The 23,294-nt window shown below is 34.5% G+C and overlaps 1 protein-coding gene and 1 pseudogene across 1 annotated transcript; one reads left to right on the top strand and one right to left on the bottom strand.

The window, feature by feature from the left end:
• Positions 1 to 7: 7 nt before the first annotated feature.
• LOC112472504 lies at positions 8 to 126 on the bottom strand (annotated as a pseudogene).
• A 3,402-nt stretch (positions 127 to 3,528) lies between these two features.
• On the top strand, positions 3,529 to 21,360 carry IL26 (interleukin 26). The gene is made up of 5 exons (XM_006923716.1): positions 3,529 to 3,736; positions 3,822 to 3,878; positions 4,053 to 4,187; positions 21,119 to 21,184; positions 21,269 to 21,360. The coding sequence occupies exons 1-5, from the start codon at positions 3,566 to 3,568 to the stop codon at positions 21,353 to 21,355; spliced, it is 516 nt and encodes a 171-aa protein (XP_006923778.1). The 5' UTR covers positions 3,529 to 3,565; the 3' UTR covers positions 21,356 to 21,360.
• Positions 21,361 to 23,294: the final 1,934 nt, after the last annotated feature.

The following is a 23,294-nucleotide window of genomic DNA, read 5'->3' as shown; positions in this document are numbered from 1 at the left end:
TTAAAAACACCTACAGCACCTGGTCTTTCTAGGTGGTCTCCCATCCAAGCACTAACCAGGCCCGACCCTGCTTAGCTTCCAAGATCAGATGGGATTGGGCGTGTTCAGGGTGGCACAGCCGTAGACTGAATGAGTGTTTTTTTTTTTGACTGAACAGTAATCCCCATAGCTTACTCCCTTCTCCCTTACTTCACTCTAGCCAGTGCTTAAATGTTATGTTTTCGCTGAGGCCTTCTGTGATCATACTATGTACGATCATCTCCATCCACATCTCAGTGTCAACATCCCCCTTATTCTAATCTATTTTTTCCCCAAAGCATCTATTATTTTCTAACTACATGTAACTTACTCATAATTTATATATTCTATCTATTGTCTGTCTCTCCTTCCACTACCACTAGAATGTTTTGTCAAATCAATATCTTTTTTATTGATCCATCCCAAGGCCCAATAAGCATTCAATAAGTATTTGGTGAATGAATTAATTAATGATGAAGGGTGAAAACATGTAGAGTACGAGTCACCTAGAACAGGGCTTGGAACATAGGCTGAGAGTCAGTGAATTTTCTTGCATTTTTCCTCCTCATGCTGCTCCATGTATCCAGCTTCCATATCTCCTTTCTTTCCCATCCAAAACATTTACAGCACTCTTCGTTTCTTCTCTAACCTGTTTTCATCCATCCCTCTGATGATACAAGCTTGAGAATAACAGGTTTCCTGGGTTGAATTGTATAGAGGAATTACCTTTTCTGGAGGGACACAACCAAGGCACTGTATTGAAGATATTTATCTATCTAGAACTGTTTCTCATTTATATCTCCTGGATATATCCTAGAAAAAAACATATTGGATTTCAGTGTTGGATTTTTTGTTTGTTTATTTTTTTAGGATGACTAGATTAAAATAATCCATCTATCTCTTATTTATAGCTGTATTGATTTAGGACTTATGACCCGAAGGAATTCAATCATGAGGTAATCGAATATTGTATTTCAACAAGTTTAAGATGCCATATGTTGAAAGCTGTACCATTGTTTTATTTACCGCTAAGAAAGGAAAAAAAAAATGTTGTTAATTTAACTATGATACAATGTTTTCTTAACATTTAGCACTTGGTTGTTGCTTTGCAAGGAACTGTAATTTTGGTTGTTTCTCCATAGACAAATATTTGCTTCTCTAATATCAGATTTGTATCCCACTGCTGTTTTGTGCCTTTCTGTGAACACATTAACTTTTGTATCAATGCTAAATCATAGTGTAATCTTTCTGAAGATATTTGAACAGCAATTAAACTCAACATTGGAACTTCCTTTTGGAATTGTCGTAACTTGTCGTGTTTTTAGTATCCTTTATATTGATCATTATTTATCCTTTGAGGTCAGATTTGACTTTTTAAAAGACCCTAATGAGGCAGGTCTGTTGACTAAGGTCTGGGATGACTATGATCAATTGAGTGACATAGTTTCCAGTCATAAAGAGATGACCACAGTTTTCTTGAGTTGGCTATAAACCAAAGCAGAGGCATCCTTGGGATATGTATGATCTTCCTTGTGTCATAATAATTTTAGGGATATAAGACAATTATAGAAACAAAACTACCAGAAGTTAAAACAACAACAACAACAACAACAAAAAAACAGAACCCACATTGACTTTATTTATCAATAATAGCAATTTAAGTTGCACTTATGTTTTGCTGGTATACATCAGGGACCCCAAATTAGCTGCTCAAGACAGTATATGGCTCCTGGAAGTACTTTGTGTGGTCTTTTTATTGTACCCACTCAGTGTGTTAATAGGCTATATAATTAAGCAGATTTTAAGCTTGGTGTCAATCTAAGCAATTTAGTCCCAATTTTCCTATATCTACCCACTCAACATATTTGTGTTAATCGCATATCCTCTGAAGGCATTTGGGCTTCTGATCTCCGCTGTTCACACTCTTTTGTCTAAAGGAACTTTGAATAGTAGGTGCTATTCTGCTCAAATCTTAGAGTATTTTATGCCCCAGTTCAAACACCCTTTAAGTTACTTCCAGCTAAAAATAATTCTTTCATTTCCTGAATTTTTATAAAATTTCAGTGAACCTCACTTTATACTCTTGATCAGCCGTCTTCTGTTGCAGCTCTTTGTGACGTTATCATCTCATTTCAGGGGATATGTTCCTCACCAGCAGAGTGCTCCTGTGGAAATGAGGCTTAAGCTCTTTAAAGAGATCCGCTTATTTTTCGAAACAGCAGAAAAGACTCTCAAGTGTTTGGATTTTTCACTTTATACTTTCTCCTTGCACCTTGGCCAGCCCTGGCCTGGTAGCCTTGATTTAGACCTTTGTCTTGGGTTCTGATGCTTGTTATTGACTCTGCCTAGTTTTGATGAATCTCTCAGAACCAGATTTTTAGTGTTGACTTGCCTGGGTACTATGTTAAATCTATTCATGCTAGGCTTTGGTGACTTAACTCTGCGTCTCAGTATATGATCTTGGGCTATGTTCACTTTTTATCTTGAGGCTGCTACCCTAAATTAACCATCCTTATCACTACAGGAAGAATTGGGACAGAACTGAAGATGGGAGACCATGGAGCATCTGCCTTCATAGCCCTCTCGTACCCAGCACTAGTTTTTGTATTTGCAGATCTCTGATAAGAATTTGTTGATGGAATAAATTGAAAAAAAAAAAAAAGCAGTTATAGTAACATCTCATGATGTGGAAAGGAAAGTATTCAACTAATATTGGATGTGCTTTTTAGATGAGGCACCATGGTAGGTGCTGAGGATTCAAAGATAAAAAGATAGGATCTCTTTCCTATCTTTAGAATTCATATTCTATTGGAAGTCTAGAGTTAGAGGAAAAGTCTGTGTCATCAACTTGGCTAGAAATGCTGAAGAACCTACTAAATTGTGAGTCCTAATTTCATGTCTAGTTTCAAACAAATCTTGAATATACTAGGGGAGTTACAGTTTCTAAGCTGGAAAAGTTCTTGAGAAAAGTTGGAAAACTTCTCTCTTGGGTCTTGATGCTGACTGATAACAATGGCCAGGTGAAAGATTTGGCCAGAGATATATAAAAATCTATTTGAGATCATAAGTAGATTTCCCAGGGCTGCCCATTCTATGATTTGATTACATTTTTCTAGAATACTTGTTAGAAAAAGAGATTTTTTTTTTTTCCATATGGGAATTTAAAAACATTCACACAGCCACCTGGAGATCAGGCTCTTTCATTGGCCTGGCATGACTTTTAAAACAATGAAATCTGTTGTAATATGCAACTGAAGTTCTGACTATTTTTTTTTTTTTAAACGAGGCCCCAACCTTATCAGTAAATTTGAGCTTTTACTTAACTTCACAGATGGTGTGGTCAATGATTTTTGACTATAAAGCAAGAAAAAAAAAAAAATAGAGCAGCAAAGTGATCTTCTATATAGACTGTAAGTTATCTTTCACAGCATCTCATTGAAGAGGCAGCCTTGAGGGCTTAAATAAATAGGTTATCCTCTCATCTAACCAACATAAGTAACTCTCTGGCTGCTGTGAGTGACACAGGCCCAGAGTGAAGTGGAAGGAGATGTGGGTGAATTGCATTTTGAAGTCTGGATTGCTGCTCGTCACTCTGTCTCTTGCTATTGCTAGGCACAAGCAATCTTCCGTCGCTAAAAGTTGTTACCCAAGGGGAACACTGTCCCAAGCTGTTGATATACTCTATGTCAAGGCAGCATGGCTCAAAGCAACAATTCCAGTAAGTATTAGGCTCTGCTTAGAATGATGACCTAAAGGGCGTTTGTAATTCTGGATAAAACTTATTTCTCTTTGTTTTATTGTAGGAAGATCGCATAAAAAATATACGATTATTAAAAAAGAAAACCAAAAAGCTATTCATGGTAAGCCAGAGGGTCTTTTTTATTTTTATGTTTCTACTTGTTTGATGCTTTTTTCCTTGCATTTAATTTTTTTTTTTCCAGATAATCACTAGGTATTAACCAGGGGGAATATTTCAACGGCATTTTACAAAAACTATGGTTTACCTTATGCAACTTCTTATATCTTTTTTATAGAAAAACTGCAGATTCCAAGAACAGCTTCTGTCTTTCTTCATGGAAGATGTTTTTGGTCAACTCCAATTACAAGTTTGCAAGGAAATACACTTTGTGGAAGAATTTCATAGCCTTAAGCAGAAATTGAGGCGCTGTGTAAGTATGCACAGCAAATATTGTGAGTTTCATCCTAGAAACCTACCTAGAAAACAGCATGTATAGCACTGTCTCCACAACAAAGGGTGAGTAAAAGGGGCTTTTTAATTGTTAGTTTGTAGTTCAAGTTCATCACCAGGAAAACAGCATCAAATAACCACGTATAACTCAGAATACCACTATTTGTTATTTAAAGAATGGCTTATAAAACATATTAAAGAGAGCTAAAATAACATAAAGTGCATCTCAAATAGTTGTTTAATTTTTATCATTCCCTCTTTATGATTCTAAGTACTTCATTCATTCAATATTTCTTAAGTACCAACTGTGTGCCAAACACTATTCTAAGCTGCTTTCTTTCTTTCTTTCTTTCTTTCTTTCTTTCTTTCTTTCTTTCTTTCTTTCTTTCTTTCTTTCTTTCTTTCTTTCTTTCTTTCTTCTCTGTATAAATGCAGATAAAAGCATCTTTGTTCTTTTGTAGTTTGTATTCCAAACCAATTCTTTCTTTCTTCCTCCCTTCCTCTCTTTCTTTCCCTCTCTCTCTCTCTCTCTCTCTCTTGCTTTCTTTCTTTCTTTTCCATATTGATTAGAGCTTTTAGATTGCTTTTTCCTTATTTCTCTAATATTTTTTATAGTTATGTCTTTTCTAAGGTGTTGTCTTAGTCAAAACTTTAAAAAAGGGGGTATGTCTCTTTGGTACCTAAATTACTTGATGCTGCAGTATGGTCACTGTCACCATAAACAATAAAGAATTAAGAAGATAAAAGTGACCACAGTTCTATAAAAATATTTACAGTAATAAAGACCAGTGTAGAAAAACAAAAAAAAACAAAGCAAAATACCAAGTCATGATCTGTGCAACATTAGTTGACTTGCCCCTATGGGGAGTGTGGAATATTTTCTGACTTTGTTTGGGCTCCAAGTATGCTTTCTGTAGCCTCCGGGATTGTACCTCGCTATAAGTGGCGCAAAGGTGGGGCAGTGATGATAATTGCGATCTTTGGGATGGCAGATGGAAACGAGCTCTCAACTCTTGGGCATGATGGTCATTGAGACTTAAATGCTGGGCAGTTGGAGGTAGATTTTTATTTTTTAAGAGTTGAGATACTTTTTTCTTGTGGTCTGTGAAAGTGCTCAGGAACCCAGATTGCAGCCCATGAATGTGAACTGGTCAGTTAGATAAAAAAAAATTTCAATGAATTTTTGTTCTTGTCTTCTTTGGTTAATTTAAGTTATGTCCTTGTTTAGGACTTGGGTTAAAATAATGATATTGATTAAAAAGTACAAACTGGTACCTATTTATAGAACACAGAGAGAATGCTCTGGGCTAGTTCCCTTGCCCAAAATAATGAAAAGGCAATCACTTATTTTTGGTTTATTCTATACTTAACCTATGAAGCCATCCTTATTAAGTATAGTCTCTTAAATTTATATAATTTTAAATTTCATTTGGCCCCCCTGATTAGGTGAGTATTATCCCCAGTTACAGAGTTTTCACCATGAAAAATGCAAAGAGAAAGAGAGTAATCTATAGAAGGACTTGATATTGGGGAAGTTGGACCTGTGGCAGTCATTGTAGGCTATAGTGGAGTCATCCAAAAGAGCAAGCAGGCTGTTCCCATTTCAGTATCTGGAAACAGGGATCCCCTTCAGCTTTTTATTTTAGTACCTTCTGTTTCTCTTTTTGCTAGAAATCTCAGTTCTTCTGTGTAGGTGCTATCTATTGTATTAGCCATTCAATTTGATTTAATGTTATACTGAATGAAGTTTGTCAATGATAGTGAGTCACTAGAAGTCCTTGCGTGATACAATACGGCGTATCCGGAAACCTGGAACCTCCCAAACCATATCCCTTTTCATCATTGATTGTTTCCTTGGCTCAAATAGCTAGAAAACACATAATGAGAGTTATAACCAAAGCTAAGCAACGCTCTAGATGAAAAACTTAGAAAACATAGGAATGTCTCGGAACTCTAGTTTTCCTTGATATGTTTTTTTTTTTCTTAAAGAGACCTCGATCTGTTAATAGAAATGCTTCTTTCAGGGACTTGGGCCACAGCAGCATAAGAGCAATATGGCACCTCCGGCTGGCCACGGATGTTTACCACAGTGGCTGGCTCCCTCTTATGGCTAAATGCGAATACAACAACCATTCAATACCCCAAGGGCTACCTAATCGGGGGCTGTACTTATATTTGCCCACCAGAAGCCACCACTGTTAGCTTTGATTAATTTGTCTCAAGAGCTATGGAGTATATACCCTAAGATATACCAACCATCTCCCAGAAACTAAGAAAAAGAAGTCAGAGGAATAGTCTGAGCTTTGGAAAGCTTTCTCAGACTTTCGCTTTAGGGAAACAGGGGCTTGCCTTGCGTTTAATCTTTTGGCCAATCATAATTTCATTACTTTTGGCAACAGAAACTAGTATCTGTTTAATATAAATTTACTGACCATCTGCTCTAGGTGGCATTCTAAATTAATCATTGGGGCAGGGTTTAGTAGGCAGCATTAACTTAAACGTGATATTAATACAAAATGAGCACTAAGTATAGTCAATATATAAAGGAAGTAATTACACTTGCTGTATTTTCCCTGTTGTCCTTGCTATTGGGGTTGTTATGGGATAAATGAGTAAAATACATTGCCCTCTAGGAGTTGTGCAGTGTGTGTGTGTGTGCGTGCGTGCATGCATGCGTGTGTATGTGTTGCTAGGAGGATTCTAGGGTGAAGGAAGGGGAGGGCAAGGTTACTTCGCAAGCCATCATAATAGGAGGAAGAAAGGAAAAACACCGTAATAACTGTGCTAGCAATGCTCCGAAAGCTCTGGGGATTCAGGACTTTGCTAGTGCAGCTCAAGTCCAAGTGCAGCAGGGAAGGTTTCAAGAAGGAGGTACTTTGAAAGGGACCCTGAGTTCTGTGGGTTCTGTTCCACAGAATCTCTACATACTTCAAAAAGTCCAAGGCTTTTTCCATGATTCAGAAACAGGAGGAAATGTCTCACTCCTGTTTCTAGGCCAGAGCTCTAGACTGATCTTAGATTAGTATGAATAGGATTAATCTAAATAGGATTTTGAGAGGTTGATTTAAAAAAAGCCAACACTGCACTTATGATGTTGTTTCCAGAGTCAAATGCTGTCTGAATTTGAAACAGTCGACTTATATACAGAATGTTGGCATGTGCTTAATGTGTGTACTAACTTGGTATTTGAATTTATGCCAACAATAAAGCATTGGCGTGTGCTCTTCTGAACATATTTCCCCTCCTGAAAACTTGGAAATAATTAAAAAAACCCAAAACATATGATATAGATTACTTTATATCATTTAGAGAACTTATCAATTATTTATTTTGTATACATTGAATTTAATAATAAGGCATACTATAGCTCTTTAAAAATTATTACCTCGTAATGGTAATTTTAAGTGTGCTGGTTTTATACGGATGTTTTATTTCTCTTGACACTTTTTAATGACATCCAAAATTGTTAAAAAGTGATTACTCTGCTAAAGATGCAAAGATATTTTAATTTGTGATAATAAACTCTTTAAATATGATAATCTGCCCTATTTCACCAAATATAATTTGATTCTGGGTGAATTTGTTGATTATATGGTGGAATTTTTTACTTACCAAGAGCAAAGTACTACATTCCTCCTTTAAAATTATCAGTAAACTTCTTTAATATAATTAGGAACATTTGGGTTCGGAAAATATTACAATTCAGTGATGGAATCCTGCTCTACTGTATTACCAAATCTAATTACCTTGGGGGTATAACCTGGGTTATATCTGAGCTATCCTTGGTAAGCGTTGTTTCGTGTCACCGAGAAAAGACTTAAAAACTAAATCCAGTACAAGCAGGAATTAGATAATGGATTCCATATTGTCTATCAGCTGATGATCAATATTATTTTCCATTTTTCAGTTAACTTGGAACTTTTAAGATTACTGGCTATATAGAATGGCACAACTCTTTTAATATTAATATTACCAACCAACCATTGAACATTTCTAGGCTTTAGATTTATTAGTTCAAAATTCAGATTCAAGCTTAAAATGTCCATGGCAAGTAAATAGTCCTATTTTTTCCCTCGTTATTTGTTCTTTTTCAGGTTACGTTGTGTCACTTATTACTCTGTGATGAAGGCAAGGAAACAAATAATTAACTACATTTTGAGGGTTTGTGGATTTTTACGTGATGTGTATGTAGCCATCGAGTGGCTGGGACCGAGGGTTTTTCTTCCTTTCCTTATTTCATTCCTTTCTCCTTCCTTTCTCCCCCGCTTCTCCATTTCTTTCCCCCCAAACATTTTCAGAATATTTCATGTACCGTCTCTGAGTGAATTTGCTAAATAGCCTATTCACCACATGACCAACTTTTGAATCCATTTTTTTTTTTTTTTTTACCTATTTGCTTTTGCTTTTAGTTGATTGGCTTTTATCTTCATATGAAAGTATTCTTTTGTTTTAAGCACTATTCTAATTTGTCTCAATTCCAGGCTCTTATCTTTGGAAATGAAGACTGAGTAGCAGAGAGATGGGAGACTGGGGGAATAAAGAAGAGTGACAAGAATGCAGAATTTTTATGAATATATTTAGTATTAATATATTCTTATACATGGGAAGAATAGATTTGTAAGAATTCTTCAAAGTCAAAAATACATTCAAGTATATGTACCAATTTCAGTATCAGGGAGACACTAACTACTGTGACAAATACTCCCACAAATTTTAGTGGCTTTACATTTTAGAAGTTTATTTCTTACTCATGTAAATCCAGTTTGGATTTTTCTGGATGAGGTCACTTTATTCTACATGATGAATCAGGGGTCCAGGTGCCTTTCATATTGCCGCTCTGCCATTTCCTATGTCTTTTGAATTCAGTCAGGTGAAGAGGGATGAGAACAAGAAGACATATCAGCTTCTTATAAGTCTTGCTCCCAAAATGACATATATCAAACTGCTCATATTCCATTGGCAAAAATTAGTCACATGGCCACAATAACTGAAAGGAACCCTGGGGAAGGTAGTCTAGCTTATGGCTGAGAAGAAGAGGAAATAAAATTTGACCAATAGCTTACAGTCTGTGACGTAATTAATCAAGAATTTTTCATTAGTATATATTTATGACCAGGGATATGCTAAGTTTATAGGGTATCCACAAATTAGAAAAAGGATGTAGCCTTGCGTGAGCATGGTACAGTGAATGGAACACTTCCTTAAACTGGGCATTCATGTGCAGGGCATAATCTGCACAATGGTACAGGATGGTTCTGTTCATGATTGTAGTCAATACATGATTTCTTCTTATAAATAAATTCTTCCCATGAATAAGAAGGGAAATGAGACAGGCAATAATAGAACGTTCCTTAAAATGGTGCTATAAAGACAAAATGAAAACCCAATCAACTAAAAATAAATGGTTAAAAAAAACAAGTAAATTTTGTAAACTGATATTTACAAATTGGCTTAAAGCAATTTGGCTTACTTTTGTATTTTCCAGGTCCTGTGCTAGATGTTGGGATAGGAAAGGCCAGTATGATTTGGTCCCTGCTCTTCAGAGGTTATACTCTTACTAGGAGAGAGATGTAAGCAAAGAAGTTCAGTGAATCATAAAACCCAACATGTGTTGAATGCTGATTTTCTGTCTGATGAAGTCACTGTGGAAGTGCAAAGGAGAAATTAGTTAATTCTGTCTGCTCTGGGGCTTGGGCTATGTGTGGGGAGAGACTCAAAAGAGCGTTGGTAAAGGAGGCGATGACTAAGTTTAATTTCCGGGAAATAAGGGGCAGAAATGGCAGGGGGAAAGCTTGAATAAAGGCTTGATGGTATAAAACATACCATATTCAGGAAACTGCAAGTAATTGAATATGAATGTAAAGTGGTTTGGGGAATGTGAAGAGGAGGCTGATTGTTCAGATTTTAGCCAGAAGATGTTGATAGGGACCAGGTTAAGAAAGGTGTGGTAAGATTGGCTGAGGAGTTTAAATTGTATCCAGAAGAAAATAGAAAGCCATTGAAAGGTATGGCATGATCAAATACTCTCTTTTAGAGAGGTCTCGCCGGTGACTGTAGAGTGGTGTAGGTAGGGGATGAAACTCAAGGCAGGGGAAACAATGAGAGGATCATTGCAATAATATGCCTGGATTAAAGTGTCAGGGGGAAGAGTGAGGAAAGTCTGAGGAAGAGAGCAGAATCTGAGATAATGTTTCTGCATGGGGGCTGGTTGGCTGGTGGTATTATTCACTCACAGTATGGAAAGAGAAAGCTTGGAGGAAAGTTAATAAGTTGCTTTAGACCTGCTAAAAAAGTTTGAGAAGTCCCATGCATAAGTGTAGTCATAAGAGTAGTGTATATGCTCCACATGTGTGTGTGTATGTATGTATGTATATATATATGTGCATTTGTTTAATATTTATGATTACTTTATTAACAGATTTATTGAGATATAATTGTCATACAATTAACTGAACATATTTAAAGTATATAATTTGGTAGTTTTGACATACATATACACTTGTGAAACCACCACTAAATTACGATAATAAATATATTCATATTTTTGTGCCCCTGCGTGAACCCTTCCCTCTCTGCCCCTGTCTTTCTGTTTCCAGGGAACCATTGATCTGCTTTATGTTACTATGGATTCATTTGCATTTCTTAGAATTTAATGTAAATGGTATTATATGTTATACTCTTTTATGCCTCGCTTCTTCCACCCAGCATAATTATTTTGAAATTTATTCATGTTATTGAGTATATCAATAATTCATTCTTTTTTTATTGCCAAGTGGTAGTCCATTATGATATACCACAATTTATCTATTCACTTATCGATAGATATTTGTTGTTTCCCCCCGTTTTTGGCTATCACGAAGCAGCTGTGAATATTCATAGTACAATTAATTTTATTGATTTCTTAGAGAACCAGCTTTTAGTTTAATGGATTTTCTCTATTGCTTTTCTGTTTTTATTTCATTGATTTCCATTCTAAACTTTATCATTCATTTTTTTTCCTGTTAAATTTGGGTTTAATCTGCTCTTTCCATTCTATTTTCTTAAAGTGAAAGCTTGGATCATTAACTTGAGATCTGCGAGTTTTTTCTTAAGGTCGAAGCTGAGATTATTAGTTTGAGATTTTCCATCTTTTTCATACAGGGGTTTAGTGTTAAAAATTTCCATTTATGTACTGTTTTAGCCACATTCTACAATATTTGATGTTGTGCTTTGTTTTCATTCATTTTAAATTTGTTCTAATTTCCCTTTTGATTTCTTTTATCCATGGTTATTTAGAAGGGTGTTATTTAGCTTCTGTATACTTGGGGACTTTTCCAGATACATTTCAGCTTTTGCTTTCTAATTTGGTTGCATTTTGGTCAGAGAACATATTTTATATGATTGAATCCTTTTATATTTGTTGGGCCATATTTTATGGCCCAGAATTTGATCGATTCTGATAAATGTTTTATGCATATTTGAAAAGAATAGATATGTTTTGGGTACAGCATATTATACCAATTAGATCTAGTTGTACTGTTTTTCATTTTTTTCTATATCTTCATTGATTTTCCTTCTACTTATTCTATCAATTATTGACATCTCTGACATTAATAGTGGATTCCTCTACTTTTCCTTGAAGTTCTATCAGTATTCACAGAAGTTCATACATTTTGAAATTCTCTTATTAGGTACATAAATGTTTATGATTGTAGTGTCATCTTGATGGATTGACCCCTTTATTTTATAAAATTTCCTATTGATTCTAATAACATTTTTTTTCTGTTTTGAAACCTACTTTTTCTGCTACTAATAGAACCATTCTAGTTTTCTTCTGATTAGTATTAGCATGATATATCTTTTTCTATCCTTTTATTCTTAACTTATTTGTTCCTTTTATTTAAAGTGAGTTTCTTATAGGCAGCATATATTTAGGTTGTGTTTTTTAAAAATCTATTCTGACAACTTTTTTATTGGTATGTTTAGACCATTTACATTTAATGTGGTTATCAGTATACTTGGGATTGAATCTACCACCTAGCTGTTTGTTTCCTATTTATCCGGTGTGTTCTTTGTTCCATTATCGTCTTCTTTTTCTGCCTTCTTCTTGATTGATTTTTTTAATGATTTCATTTTTATCTCCTTTATTTACTAATCAGTTATAACTCTTATATGTTCTGTCATTTTTGAGATTGTTCATTCTTTTGTGTAGAACTAGGTTTTTATCTAGTACTTTCTCTTTGAAGGATTTCACTTAACATACCTTGTAGTGCATTTTTACTTAGAGGTGATGAATTCTTTCAGATATTTTATGCCAGAAAAAAGCCTTTTTGTCTCTTTTATTTTTAAAATGTATTTTTTTTTCTGATTATAGAGTTCTGAGTTGATAGTATTTTCCCCCTAGGACTGGAAAAATATTGCTCTACTGTCTTTAGGCTTTCATTATTTCTGACTAGAAATCTGCTCCCATTCTTATTTTTGTTCTTTCATGTCTTTTTTTTTTTGCTGGATTTTTACCTTTTAAAGATTTTTTCTTCATTACTTGTTCTAAGCAATTCAATTATAATGTGCATTGGTGTAGTTTCCTTCACGTATCTTGTGCTTGGAGTTAATTGAGATTCTTGCATTTGTAAGTTTTAATTTTCATGAACTTTGGAAATATTTTGACCATTATTTATTAAAAAATTTTTTCTGTACCTTCTATCTCTTCTCTTTTTGGAACTCTAATTACCCATACATTAAGCCATTGGTGGTTGTCCCACAGTTCACTGGTTCTATGTTTTTTTCAGTCTCTTTCTGTGTTTCATTGTGAATAGTTTCTACTGCTACATCTTCAAGTTCATTAACCTTACCTTCTGCAGTTTGGAATCTGCTGATCTCATTCAGTATATTTTCATCTTAGACATTGTAGTTTTATCTCTAGAAGTTTGAACTGAGTCTTTTTAATCTTTTCAATTTCCTTACTTAACATGAGCAATCTTCAGCATCTAGAACATATAGAATAATTTACAGTAGCTTTTTAAATATTCTTATCTGTAATTCTAAAATTTGTATCGATTCAATTGCTTTTTGTTCTCATTATGAGTTATATTTTCCTGCTTCCTTGAATACTTTGTAATTTTTGATTGGTTGTCAGACATAAATTTTACCTTATTTGGTCCTACATATTTTTCGTAGTCCTGTAAATATTCCTGGACTTTGGGAGACAGTTAAATTGCTTGAAAGAGTTTGATTCTTTCAGATCTCATTTTTAAGTTTTGTTAGTTAGGATCAAAGTGTTGTTTAGTCTAGTGTTAATTTTGTCCCTCTATTGAACCAACACATTTCTTTGAACTTTATCCAATTCCCTGTGATTTCTCTGTTCTCTTTTTCCTTTCTCTTCCTTTTCCTTCTTTCAAGTTATTTGTGAAAGAAAGTGTGCCATTTGCTTTACAGAGTATCTCATAGTCTATACTTTGCTGATTGCTTTTTCATAGACTCATTTGATATATTCTTTTCTTTATTTCCCTTACATTGATTTTTATATAGAGAGACTTGATCAGATTCAGGTTTGATGTTTTGGCTAGCGCACTTCATAGGCAGTATTATATACTTTATGAGACACATGTATATATAGTTTCTATTTTTATGATTTTAGCAGTCATTGATAATTGTCTCAATCTATTCATAAGGCATTGCAAAATGATACTTCAAAATTTCAATAAGGCTTTATTTATAAGCAGGGATAATTCTATAAACAGAATCTACCTCTTACTATTTGGCTGTCCAGTGGAACTTATGATATAAGAAAGGCAAGAAAAGTACTTTTTTCCTTTATTTACCAGTTTTCAATACAAGGAATTAATTTTCTAATATTCTTCCAAGCTTGTCAATGAGTTGTTATTTTCTCTTAGTTTCATTGTTAACTCGTGGACTTTAATTATTTTTCGGTTTTGAGAAGATTTTTTGATTTTTATATACTACTTGCCTTTTGGGTTTCTTTGCATGTCCACTAGGACTAGACTCTTCGTAAGCTACTCTTAATGTATAGCACCAAAATAATTATCATGACAAACCCCAAGGTCTGAAATCTCATACCACTGTATTTGAACGTTATCTCATTGTTTCTGGTAACATACTAAGAATTTTGCAGCAGCTAATAAAATATTACATTTTTAAATTAAGGTGATTTGGGTAATTCAGATAGTTTAATTGTTCAGAGAAAATAAGTTATGGGTAATATAAAAATCTTTATTTTTATAATCTTTGCTAGCCATGGTATTTGGCTAAATGGAATTTGGAAAACTGGCCTATGTATACATAAGAAAACATTTTAAAGATTCTTATAGGACTCAAATACTCTCAGACTTGAAGGGGAACTTAATAATTGCTTAGTTGAATTCACAAAATAACTTGCCTAATTGCTAATGGTCAAAGCCGAAACTGAAAAAAAAAATCCATTAGTTTTCAAGATTTCATCATTTGCTTTAATTAACATTTTGAAAGCCTGAATAGTAATTGGTAATTAGAGAGCTGCATTTCTTTATATTGTGTGTAATTAATTTTAACGTCTGATAAGTCTTAGCAAATAGACTATCTCCATTTCTTGAAGTGTGTTTGAAAAGTAATTTGCATCATCAATTGCAACTAGCTTATCAAACTTGTGAAGCATGGCCAATTATTTATCCTTGTAGTTTCAAATATTTTTTTTAATCGCAATTGGTTGAACTGATGAAACTAGAATTAAGAAGTGAGACCAACCCTGTTTTATTCTTTTATTAATTGCAAAGTCCAAATCCTGCCTTCAAAAATACCAATAATCTCATCTTGTGGTTGTTGGAAGAAATAAATGAGACAATATATCAAAGTGCCTAGCATGTAATAGTTCTGCAAAATTGTTAGTGTCTTTCCTTATTGCTTTCCATACACAGAACACTAATTTTCTTCCAATTACATTTTTTCAATTTCCCAATGAGTGATTCTTTTAAATAATCAAATACATTTTTTAATGTCTATTGTTATTGTTAACTTGCATTATGTGTATAATTTGTAGTAGCATTTTAATTTGAAGATAAATAAATTATTTATGAGTAACTGGTTTTAATCTTGGTAAATATATTTTTTAATTATATTGTAGAATCTCTTTGTTGACAAATTCATTCCTTGGTTAATGATATATAACATCTCTGTCAAAATTATGGGGCACAGCTCTATCACCTCATATGCTAAACTGCATTTTTTTTTACTGAGGTATAATTGACATATAACATTATATTAGTTTCAGGTGATTCAATATTTGTACCAATCACGAAATGATCACTGCAATGTCTAGTTAACATCCACGCATGAACTCATTCATTATGGGGCACAGCTCTATCACCTCATATGCTAAATTGCATTTTTTTTACTGAGGTATAATTGGCATATAACATTATATTAATTTCAGGTGATTCAATATTTGTACCAATCACAAAATGATCACTGCAATGTCTAGTTAACATCCAAGCATGAACTCAGTTTTAATAAATGATAATTATGCTGTAAATTTTTAAAAATCCGCAATAAAGTTATCCTACCCTAATATCTATTTGTATTTAAGGTATTTAGAAACTCTTTTTAGTTTTTTTGTGTGTGTGGTTGAAACAAGGAGAAATCTTAATGAGAGTCTAAGATAATTGTAGGTAAGTGAGATTATATACAATTATATCAAATGATTCTGTTAGTTATAAAAGATACAGAAATAAGATAATGTTTTGTAAATTCTTCTGATATATATTTACTCAGGTATTGGATAATTGTCTTTTCTTTTTCTTAAAAATTAAATCTCTGATTCTAAATTTGCTTTTGAAGAGAGACACTGGCTAATAGTTTATTTATGCTTTCCTCTTTTCATGTAACCTTCTCTGTTGCAAATATAATCATGCTTTCTTCCAATAATGCTGATTTAAATTTTTTCTTTCTTAGTTTCCTATAAACCCTTCTGGTCTCAGTAGTTTTGTATTGATCTCCTAGTGCCTAAACATTTGTCAAACTGACATAAAATTTTTTAAAGTCTATTTTCAAAACAAGTTTTACTGATATAATTCTCTAATTGTTATTCTAAATACAGAAAATATTTGTAAGACTGCACATGAAAAATTTCAAAAAGTTAAGAATTGCTTAAAAATCTACATCTGCTGTCATACAATAAAATAAAATTAGTTTAACCTTTAATCAAATCCCTTATCTATTTTTTTACATTTTTGGGGAAGGAAAGTTTCAGGAATCCAAGACAATGGCCAATGCAGGCACTATCTTAATCATTAAGATTAAGTAACAGTAACAAAAAAAAAACCCCAAACCACAAATCAAACAAAAGAAAACAAAAAAGGATGGTTACAATTTGATCTGAAATTGTATGTGGAAGTAAATAAAATGTATAAGATCTTATATATGATTTTATACTTCTCTAATAGTTGTGAGAATATGGCATATGTTTCTAATAGGAGATAATATAATACAATTCTTATCTTAGAAAGGTTTTGTTGTTTTTTGGGAGAACAGCATATGGTAGTTAATTCTCTGGAGGCACTACATCATGTGAAGCAGTCCACTCATTAACCCACGTATTTCATTTTCTCAGAATGATCAGTGGAGAGAGATTTTTCATTTTTGCTTTAGCTCTCGTACACAATCCAAATTTGTATAATTTTTCAAGCATGTGAGGATATTGGGGACATAAATTAAGGATTGTATTATTTGTTCATCTTATTGTTTTAAATAGAGTGATAATGCTCACTAACGCCCAGGACAGGCTTTCAACTATTATCAGCCATAAGCTGATGCTTGCATTTAATTCATTGATTCAGTCACTAACCAAATATTTGTTGAGTATCTAATATTTGTTGAACATTATTCCAGATACTAGGGATTCAACAAAAATTGACAGGTAATAGCTCTGTCCTAATAAAACTCCTTGAAAATGCTTTCAGCTAGTTTCGGCTAGTCTCAGATTGTGATACGTGCTGTGAAAGGAGCACACTGGAGGATGGGCTGCAGCAGGGCTGGAGCTTAGGGGCTATACCATAGAAAATTGAGCCTGGGGATTGCAGCTGAGACCTGAAGGGTGTTTAAATCACCTCTGCTTCTTCCAACCTTGGAACTTCGTGCTTTCTCTGCCTACTCGTTTTCCTTGCTCCTTTCACTCCATCTTACTCACCCTGCAAGATGCAACTCACTTGTTTTCTCTTTCTGGAAGCCTTCTGAGATCCTATAGTTGGATTGCTTCTGCTCTGTCTCCCAAAGCAGTTTTATTTATTTTTTAAATCACAGAGTATTTATCACATAGTATTATAATTTTGCATTACTGAGCCATCACTTGTGCCCTAAGGCAATTTTAATCGTGTAAGGTAGTTTTGAAAATTAAGTAAATCAATGCTATGTGGGCAGAGATGCTATTGTGTACTTAATGTATAGTAAGTATGCAATAAAAATGTATTAATGATGAATGCTTAGGCCTTGTGTTGTTATTTTATGACTATCTCACACTTTTCTTTAAGCAGGTCTCTAGTTATTCTAGCCTTACTAATATATTGCCTCTATTCTAGATCAGATCCGCTTTGATTGATTTTGTCAAATCATTCAGTCATTCTTACAATAAAACTGTCAATCCTTTTTTTTTTTTGGTACATTCTGTTTTCAGCAAATGCAACTATACACTGAAATATAAGGTAAAGGAAACCATTTTTTTTTTTACAAATTCCTCCTTCCAAGCAAAGCAATCTGAATCATGTCAATAAAATCTGGCTGTCCTGCAGGGTCTGTAGACATTTTTAAAACAGCGAGGAAAATGATAATATTCTGGGTCAGATCTTTATGAGGGGTCATCTATAGTAAATGGAGCACAAGGTACTAGAAAGCATCCCATAAATCAGCATAGCCCTAGTGGCAACACTGGCACTATCAAGTATTTTTATGTATGTATGTATGTATGTCTGTCTGTCTGTATGTATGTATGTATGTATGTATTTGTTTATTTGTCAAATTTCGGTTTTCTCCTTTTTTACTCTCTTTGGTCTTCTTAGGGTGGCATGTGTCTTAGATGGAGTAAGGTCAGAAGCCCTTTTATAGTTCTCACCCTGCTGTGGGGTGCACTGTAGATCTAAGTTCTCTGGGAAGAAGGCATAATCAACAGGAAGGGCTTAATGACATTTAACTTCTGTGATGTCCAGAATTTGATTGGCTTCTTTGGCTTCACACTCTCAGTGTTAAATCTTTAAATCCTAAGACATGTATAGTTGACATTCTGCCGCGTGACTTGCTTCTTCTGTGCTTTGTAATTGATCCTCACATCTAAGAACTCTGATACAGTGTCCTGGAACTAGGCAAGTATTGATTCTCTTTTTTATTGAGTCTCCTTTTTTCTAGTTGAAGAGATTTGGGCCAAGTATTTTTATGTTAGATAATTTCAGGCTAGAAGGTCTTAACATCTAATCAAACTCTCCATTTATAAAATGATGGGCAGACTTCTCTAAATTCTCTTCATACCTATCTTTGCTGGACTTAGACTTGATACTTCTAGAATCCTCTGTTGTAGTTCCAATCTGAAAAACAAATGAACAAAGAAAACAACATACACAGACACAGACACAGACACAGACACAGACACAGACACAGACACAGACACAGACACAGATACAGGCACACAGACACACACATACACGCACATGGGGTTTCTTCTTTTGTTTATTATCATATTGTCCATTTTCAGATTGAAAACTCTCTCTCTCTGCCTATCAGCTGAATCATTTAAAGCTTTTCCGACATTCCCAACTTGTGTAACACAGAGTGGAGATTTTGAAGATTTCATTAAGAGATTGGCTTAGGTGGAACATCTTTTCCAAGTTATGTTTTTTTTTGTTTTGTTTTGTTTTGTTTTTTTCAGTATAATGTAATGGTTTTAAATACAGACTCTGGAGTCAGAATACTTGGGTTCAGATCTCAGCACTTCCACTTACTGTGTGAACACAGGCAGAATATTAACTTCTATGCTTCCATTTTCTGATCTGTAAAATGAGGAGAATAATAGTACCTATCTCATAAGGTTGTTCTGAGAACTGAATGGGATAATATAACTAAAGCCTTTAGATTAGCACCTGACACATAATACTAACATAATACATGCTGACTATTATTATTTTTATATAACAATCTTCTCAGCATTTCTGTTTTCACTTGGAGGGGAACTAGGATAAGAAGAGCTCCTGTAACTGCTGAATTTTTACCTTCTAATATTAATTCTTTTTTTGTTTTGTTTGTTATTTTTCCAATGTACAACTATTTTATTTACTAATTCTGTTTTGCTCATAATTATATCTTTAGTGCCTAGCAAATGGTCTGACACATAGTAGGCATTTTAGGAATGTTTGTATAATGAATGAATGAATTCTCTCTCATTATAATCTCTGACATTGGCTACTACCATCTTAGATCTGTCATATATTGCTTTGGTCTCACAGGATCCGGTCTGTATTGAAATGTCGTCCTCTTAATTCAGGGCTCTTATCACAGGGAGGTCCAACCTTGTGCTTGTGAATCCTGCAAGCTGCACCTTAACCCAAACATTCTGTGTGTACAGCTCTTCTGTGCCTGATCATCAAAGCTCCTCTCACAAGGATCTCTTCCTCCGCAGGGTCTGACCTGAAGGTGGTGAGTCTGCATTTGGGCAGAGTCATGACACCATCACCATCTTTAAGCCCCTAAAGCAGCATTAAGGGTATAACTGTCAAATTATTTCAATTATTTGCTCTTGATAATAAAAGGAGCCCTAATGCTGCTCCTTTTTTAACCTTTGTGTTCTGGCCTAATGGGACCTGTTTGTTGACATTGGCCATGTTTCATTTGTTGTAATAGGTGTTGTCATTTAGTTGCTTCCATTTCATGAGTTTTAATTAACTGTTACCTTTATTGATGTTCCCATAATATTTAGCCATTAAGACAGGATCTCCTGTGACATCTTGAACAAGTGACTAACCCATTTGGGCCTTTATTTCTCTTTCTGTAAATTGAAAAGAATTGGCTTATGCAATCTCCTTGGTCAATTTCAGGGCTAAGATTTCATGAGTAAAAACCAAATAGCTAAATTAGATATTTTTGCCTTTTCTTCTCTTTTCTTTTCTTTAATTAATCCTGTGAAAATTAGTGGGAGAATAGAAAATTATGTTAATCTCCTCCTACTTATCTCTTAAGCAGTTCCTGTGCTTTGATAGGGTTTGAAAATTCACCTCCTCAAAGGAGACTGGCAGTTTCCTCTCCACAAGGCTACAAGACATCAGCCTACTCCCTCTCTTAATTTAGAAACTAATATTAATTTCCTTGTGTTTTCTCCTGGCAATTGACATCTGAATATTGTACTGTGCAATGTATATAACAGCCAAGGTGATTTTTCAAAATGTAAAAATTTTCTTTCTCATGACCCACGCTACCCACATTTCCCTTTTTCAATTGCCCTAGCCATGTTTTCTTTCTTTCAGTTTCTAGAAAGCACTACATCTTTCCTGTTTTAGGGCCTTCGCACATTTTCCCCTCTGCCTGAATTATTCTCTCTTGTGCCTCCTCTCCAACCACCTCCACCTTTCTGTAAGACCTTCTCACATAGCAGGCTCCTTCTCATTTTTCAGATCTTAATTTAAATGTCATTCTTAAAATGAGCCCAATTGAAAGTAGGTCCTTCCTGTAAATCCCTGTCATAGTCTTGTGGATTACTTTAATTGTAATTTGTAAATTTTAACTTTGTTTCTTTTCTTATTTATCATTTGTTTCCCCCATGAAACTGTAAGCTCTGTGAGGACAGAGGCCAGTGCATATCCACGCCCAGCACATTATACCTACTCAATAGATGTTTGCTGAATCGGTAAAAGAGTACTATTAGTGCCTCTTCATCAGTATAATCTGTATTTACTGTTGATTTCTTAGATTTCCTGTGCTTCATCAGCTAGAGAGATGAAATCCATTACCAAGATGAAAAGAACATTTTATGGGGTACGTGTTCCAAATCCTTGTTTTTAAATACTTTGTTTTTTAAATATGAAAGATTTCTGCTTTAAATATCTTCTTTATCTGCAGATTGGAAACAGAGGAGTCTACAAAGCCATCAATGAACTGGATATTCTTCTTTCCTGGATTAAACAATTCCTGGAAAGCATTAAGTAATGCAAGAATACAAGTGCATTGGTTTGATTGTTATTTATAAGTATAATGAAAACCACCAGAAATAAATTTGCAATTGCTTTTTTTTTTTTTTTTTAATTTGTACATACTACAAGTTAGACAGCAAGTTAGATTCTTCAGAATGGACTACAGGAATTTAATGTAATAAAGTTGTGAAGTGTTTTCATTCTGAATATGTTTCGTTATTCCTACGTACATTTTATAAATTTAATTTAAAGGTGTATAACTTTAAGAATTAACTCAGATAATATTTGTAGAAGGAAAATGACAAATTTCTGGGATATAATGTAATGTTACTGAGATTGGAGGACTTTTTCTTCATCTAGGTGCTATGTATGTGATTACTGTCTACTTAAGAGTGTGATGATTACTAATGATGTCCAGTGTGAACTTAGCTCCTAACAGATTTTGATTTTAATTAAACTGTATTTCTTTCTCCTGAATATCTTTTCTATGAAGGCATGCTAGAATTTCATTGAGTACAATAGTAACAACCAGATCGGATCAAGTAGGACACCCAAGTCAACAAACTGCTTAGAATGGTTTACTAGGAATGGCTTTGACAGGTAACCCAAGCCACAAAGACCACAAGTAACTGAGTTAAAACGATACCAGGGCTTGATAATACTCCTTCTGGGTGCCATACAATTAGGAAAGCTGATAGAAGCCAAATAAAAGTCTAAATGCAGCTCAAATACCATCACAATAAAACTTCTTATACTGTCTAAAAACCTTACTTGCCCAGCTAGACTTTCAGTTAAATGAGTAATATGGACTGACCATTGTTTCACATAAAACGGACTCTACTTCGTGGCTATTGGCATAATAGGTAAAGGCAATTTCAGACAGCAATTGTGTGATAGCTGGTGCGCTTCCACAATGCATTTATTGTGCCCCTGCTGCACGCAGACAACATGATGATTTGGTGTTTTGTGATATGAATAGGCAGGGCTTTCCCCAGGCCTTTGTGGATTTTGTCCTCAGTACCTCTTCTTTCCATTGCTTTCTCACTATCCAATTTTTCTTTTCAATCATGTAGTCATTATTCAGTTCACTAGAGACTGCCTTCTCTTGGTTTATCTCATGTTTCAAAATTACCTCACTGTCCCCGGCTCCTCCTTCTTTCTGCCTTCCCCATTTGCATCCTGTGGTCCCATGTCTTATCTCTGTCTGGGACCTCATTAGACAAATCCACAGGAAGGGAAAGGTGTGGTGAGCACCTCTGAGTTGAGGGGGAGATTGGAGGACTTTCTCTTCATCTTGTACTGTTGATCCAAGGGGCAGCCTTCTTTCCTGAGGAACATTTGGAAGAGCTGGCATCTGGGAAATCAGAACTCTACTCGCTGGCTTTGCCATGGACCTGAAAGATGGTGATACAGCCATAACTACTCATTGCCCCACTTTTAGAACACACAGTGTTTTGTAAGACAGGCACCCCTCCCTGCTGAGTTTGTGCTGTACTTCATAGGGCCTGGAGTCTCCAGTCTGGGTTACAAACTGTTCATCAGCTGCCCCAATACTTCAGGACTCTAGACATCAGAGAAGCTGGGAAATATTCATTTGTTGGCCAAGTACTTAAGGATCAAATTTCACCTATGTTCCTTAATATTTTGGGGTGATTGAATTCAATATTTTTATTTATTTGTTTCCCGAATTCTTTGGGTTTCTCAGAACAGTCAAAAGGCTGTTAAATTCAGTCAGACACACTATAGAAATTTAAAAGTCATTACCAACTAAAAAACAGCCTATTTTCTTTAACAAACTTTATTCAAATGTCAAGAGAAAAAAGCATGGTTTTATTGTGTTTGAATAAAGACTGGTATATTGAAAAGGCAGATAAGAAGAGAGAAGCTGGTGTTCTTGTGCACAGTGAGAAAACTGTGTTTGGTGAGGTCACTGTGGGCTCAGAGTGAAGCCTTCC

This window comes from Pteropus alecto, unplaced genomic scaffold (assembly GCF_000325575.1).
Source record: "Pteropus alecto unplaced genomic scaffold, ASM32557v1 scaffold76, whole genome shotgun sequence".
Taxonomy (NCBI): Eukaryota; Metazoa; Chordata; class Mammalia; order Chiroptera; family Pteropodidae; genus Pteropus; species Pteropus alecto.
The sequence above is the reverse complement of the archived record's forward strand: the minus strand, read 5'-3'. Positions and strand labels throughout refer to the sequence as shown.

Excerpts from the sequence above, each read along its gene's own strand:
- IL26 (XM_006923716.1), top strand. The coding sequence starts at position 3,566 with ATGTGGGTGAATTGCATTTTGAAGTCTGGATTGCTGCTCGTCACTCTG. Across the intron at positions 3,737-3,821 it reads GGCTCAAAGCAACAATTCCA|GAAGATCGCATAAAAAATAT; the intron begins GTAAGTATTAGG and ends GTTTTATTGTAG. Across the intron at positions 21,185-21,268 it reads TGAAAAGAACATTTTATGGG|ATTGGAAACAGAGGAGTCTA; the intron begins GTACGTGTTCCA and ends CTTTATCTGCAG.